Source organism: Helianthus annuus, chromosome 15, assembly GCF_002127325.2.
Source record: "Helianthus annuus cultivar XRQ/B chromosome 15, HanXRQr2.0-SUNRISE, whole genome shotgun sequence".
NCBI lineage: Eukaryota > Viridiplantae > Streptophyta > Magnoliopsida > Asterales > Asteraceae > Helianthus > Helianthus annuus.
Window position 1 is genome coordinate 107894869 of NC_035447.2, and position 4036 is coordinate 107898904.

The 4036-nt window shown below is 38.5% G+C and overlaps 1 protein-coding gene across 1 annotated transcript; it reads left to right on the forward strand.

The window, feature by feature from the left end:
• Positions 1–1909: 1909 nt before the first annotated feature.
• Positions 1910–3486, forward strand: LOC110914018. The gene is made up of 2 exons (XM_022158829.1): positions 1910–2346; positions 2757–3486. The coding sequence occupies exons 1-2, from the start codon at positions 1910–1912 to the stop codon at positions 3484–3486; spliced, it is 1167 nt and encodes a 388-aa protein (XP_022014521.1).
• The last annotated feature ends 550 nt before the right edge of the window (positions 3487–4036 follow it).

Here is a 4036-nt window from a genome sequence, read left to right on the forward strand (position 1 = left end):
TAATTTGTGGTAGATAGCAGACAGCTTTTGTTTACCCATACTGTAACTAACAAATAATCAGTTAATACAACAAATAATCACAGAATGATAACTAGTAGGATTAAGTATTTTGTCAAATACTTAATTCCGTAATAGGCTTAAATCAGTGGCTCGATCAGTGGCTCAATAGTTATTAATTATTAGCTCTGATACCACCTTCTGTCGCGACCCCCGACCCACCCTGGATGGAATCGGGAGCCGCGAGCAGTCCAGTGGTACCCGTGGTATCTGATTTACGTGGCAGCGGAAGTCTTTTATTACAGGATCTTTTCACCGTAAAAATTTGCTCGTTTAATATATTATACAAAGTTTTAGGGATAAATTCCCATAATTTACAATACGTTGATTTCACACAGAAATCATTATTTGCCAAAACATGTTTTATTTATTTATTCACAATGAGCCACTTCTCTGAGCTTGTAGTGCTTTACTGCACTTTTCCTGGATCACACAGATCACCTGAAACATGTTTGAAAAAGGTTTTGTCAGCGGGGAAATACTGAGTGAATCATTCTGTTTTCTAAAACGACCCGTTAGTTATAAATTACAGTATTAAGGGGAATTACAATGTTTCTGATATCAAACCAACTACCCACAGTATTTGTCACTCGACCAACCATTGGCTAGCCCATTTGTCCAATGGTGTCTGTGACTGTGGTCAGATCACCCCTTGGCCACCCGTTTGTCCAAGTGTGACGGGAAATAAGTAATGTATACAAAACCCCACATACCGGCTGTAATATGGTGATTACATAGACTTAATCCCTGTAATTATAACCTTTGAAAATAACTTGGAGTTTTGTAAACTTACTCACAAACTGTGAGAAAACAGTTTAAAAAGAAGAATGACTCACATTGCAGATTAACGAGCAAGATATAAGCCTACTGATTAGCCTTGATTAAACCTAATTTAACACAATGCACACACATGCAGGTTAGTAACTAATACAACAGTTACGTCAATTCACGAGATTAAACCCTCACAACGATTAATCAGTGCAATACTCGATAATTCAATTGGATTCACAACGAATAACAGAGCATAGTCCGAATTCGAACAGCACTCTAATATTCAAGTCGAAATCACGACAAATAATCAAAGTACAAGCTCAATTGAGCAGCACCTGGACTATCATTGGATAGTTATAATCGATCGGACGTTGAATCGTAATAGCGATCGAGTTATTACCCTGATTGTGGCAGCACCTCGTGATTAGTGTGTGTGTTGGACTGTTTCTGTAATAACTCAGTCTACGTAACTCGAATTTCCGTCGTTCCAAAGACAGATTTCAAGTTCCAAGGCCTAGTATTTATACGTGAAATTGGACTCCCCCGCGTGTCGCGGAAGAAGTCGTGACCCCTGTCGCGACTCGCCTGGGGTGCACATCTAGCCTAGAGTAGCCTTGTCGTGGTATAGCTTTGCTGAGTCGACGTTCAACGAAAATTATATTTAGGCAACGAATTTTCGAAGATAACTATCATTTAGGGTTTAACCCCCTTGAGTTTTAGGGGCCCTAATCCTGATTCTGATTATTCTGAAAATATTAGGGTTAGTGCAAAATTACTTGGGTGTCTCAATTAGGGTTTTCTTATTGACTAATTATTGTCCTAATTATTGATTTTAGTGGCAGTTGTTACAGTAACTATGAAAATTGATCTGCAAAAGGCTTATGATACAGTCAACCATGGTGTTCTTGAATTTAGTCTTAAGCAATTTGGTTATCACCCTTGCATGATTGCCTGGATAATGAATTATCTGAGGTCCGCTGCATACTCGATTAATGTGAATGGTTCTACGCAAGGATTCTTTAAAGGGTTACGTGGCTTAAGATAAGGTGATCCTATGTCACCTTATCTTTTTACACTCGTTATGGAGGTACTGAATCTAATCATAGAGAGGAATATTAAGGAAAAGGGAGGGTTCAACTATCATTGGGGATGTGATGGGCTGAAAATAAGTCATGTCTGTTTTGCGGACGACCTTATGTTGTTTTCTCAGGCGGATGAATGTTCTGTGAGAATTCTGAAAGAGTCGTTAGAAGATTTTAGTGGAGTTTCGGGGCTTATTCCAAATCTGAACAAGAGTACTATTTATTTTGGAAATGTTAACAACCATTTGCAGCATCTGATCAAAGGCCTGCTTCCGTTTAAAGTTGGAGTGTTACCTGTAAGATACTTGGGGATCCCGTTATTGTCTAAGAGGCTATACTCTAAAGACTGCTCTGTGTTGATTGATAAAGTACGAAAGAAGCTAAATGATTGGAAAAACAAGTTCTTGTCTTTTGATGGAAGGCTGCAGTTGATAAGGTCTGTTCTATCCTCTTTGCATGTATATTGGGCATCTGTGTTTCTTCTCCCTGTTAATATCATAGAGGATATAGATAGGCTGATGTGTAAATTCTTGTGGTCCAACTCTGAGTCTATCAAGGGTAAAGTTAGAGTCAGCTGGAAGGAAGTTTGTTGTCCAAAATATCAAGGGGGGCTGGGAATCAGATCTCTGAGAACAATTAACCAAACACTGGTTTCAAAGCACATATGGAGCCTTATTGCTAAAAAAGAAACAATTTAGACGAAGTGGATTTGGCAACATATATTAAAAGATAGGAATTTTTGGGAAGTTGATAATAAAGAAGGCACATGTTGGAGTTGGAAAAGCATATTAAGGATTAGGGATGTGGTTTGGCCTCACTGTGTTAAAATTCTGGGTGATGGATCAGACACTTCAATCTGTATGACATATGGTGCCCCCTTAGTCCATTGTGTTCGTTTATAACTGTAAGAGACATTCATAGACCAGGCTTGACTACTAGGAGTACTGTTAATGAGATTGTTGTGAATGGAGGTTGGAGTTGGCCTGTTGAATGGCAGAATAAATTTCCAAGTTTGTTTAACCTGAATGTTCCAAGTCTGGTGGATGGAAAGAGGGATGTTCTTATGTGGAAGTCTAGGGAAGAAAAGCACATGCCTTTTTGTACTTCTGAGGTTTATAAAGATCTCTGTGTTCATAGACAAAGTGTTCAGTGGGCTAAAGTTATGTGGTTCTCTCAATCTATTCCTAGGCATGCATTCATTTTGTGGTTGGCCTATCAAGTAAGATTACTAACACAGGATAGGTTGGATAGATGGGAGGTTAGGAGTGATTTATTGTGTCCTTTTTGTCAACTACAGATGGATAGTCATTATCATCTGTTTTTTGAATGTGATTATCCTAGTGAAGTGTGGGATTGTTTGAAAGGGTTGGGTATGCTGAATGATGCTCCTCCTAACAGGAAGGGATGTGTTGATTTCTTGGCTAAACAACATATGGGAAGATCTTTTAGAAGTATAATTCAAAGGTTGGTTCTTGCTGCTATGTTCTATTTTATATGGCAAGAACGAAATCTTAGACTTTTTCAAGATAAATATAGAACAGTGGAAGAGTTGTGCAAAGTTATCGAGAAATTATGAGAAATAGGCTACTGGGATTGAAAATCTATGTTAACACTAAAACCATTAGTGCTAGTAAAGAATTGAATATCAAAGTCATCTAGAAGAATCCTAAAAAGATAGTGACTCAATGCAACACAATATGAGTAATATTAGAGAGGTTTTTAATAACGAGGGTAATTTGGGTATGTGTCAAAGATGGAACATGAGGATTGGGAGATCGAGATCTGGTGAATTAGACTGTTCAGAGAGAATTTATTTTGACCAGAAATTCCTTGTCAAAAGTCACAGGTCCTTTTTTAATAAGTGGAGAGGGGTAATTGGGTGGGGGTATGGCTGTGTGTTCTTGTTTGTGAGCTTGGGTATCCTTGGGTGGGTTATGGGTTGGGCTTCCCAAACTTTTCTTTTGAGTGTTGAGTCTATAGTTGGTAAGGTAGGATTGTGGGTGGGGGGCATTATGGGAATTGCAGTAATAAGGAGTACAACACGAGCTTGGGTAGTATTCTGGTTGTTACAACCATCTTTTAGACCCCTGTGTTGTGTTTTGGTGTTTGAGTTGATCATTTTTTGG

Bases quoted from the DNA above. Each gene is read 5' to 3' on its own strand.
- LOC110914018 (XM_022158829.1), top strand. From the start codon at position 1,910: ATGGAGGTACTGAATCTAATCATAGAGAGGAATATTAAGGAAAAGGGA. The intron at 2,347-2,756 runs GTCTGTTCTATC...GTGATGGATCAG, and splicing joins GGAAGGCTGCAGTTGATAAG to ACACTTCAATCTGTATGACA.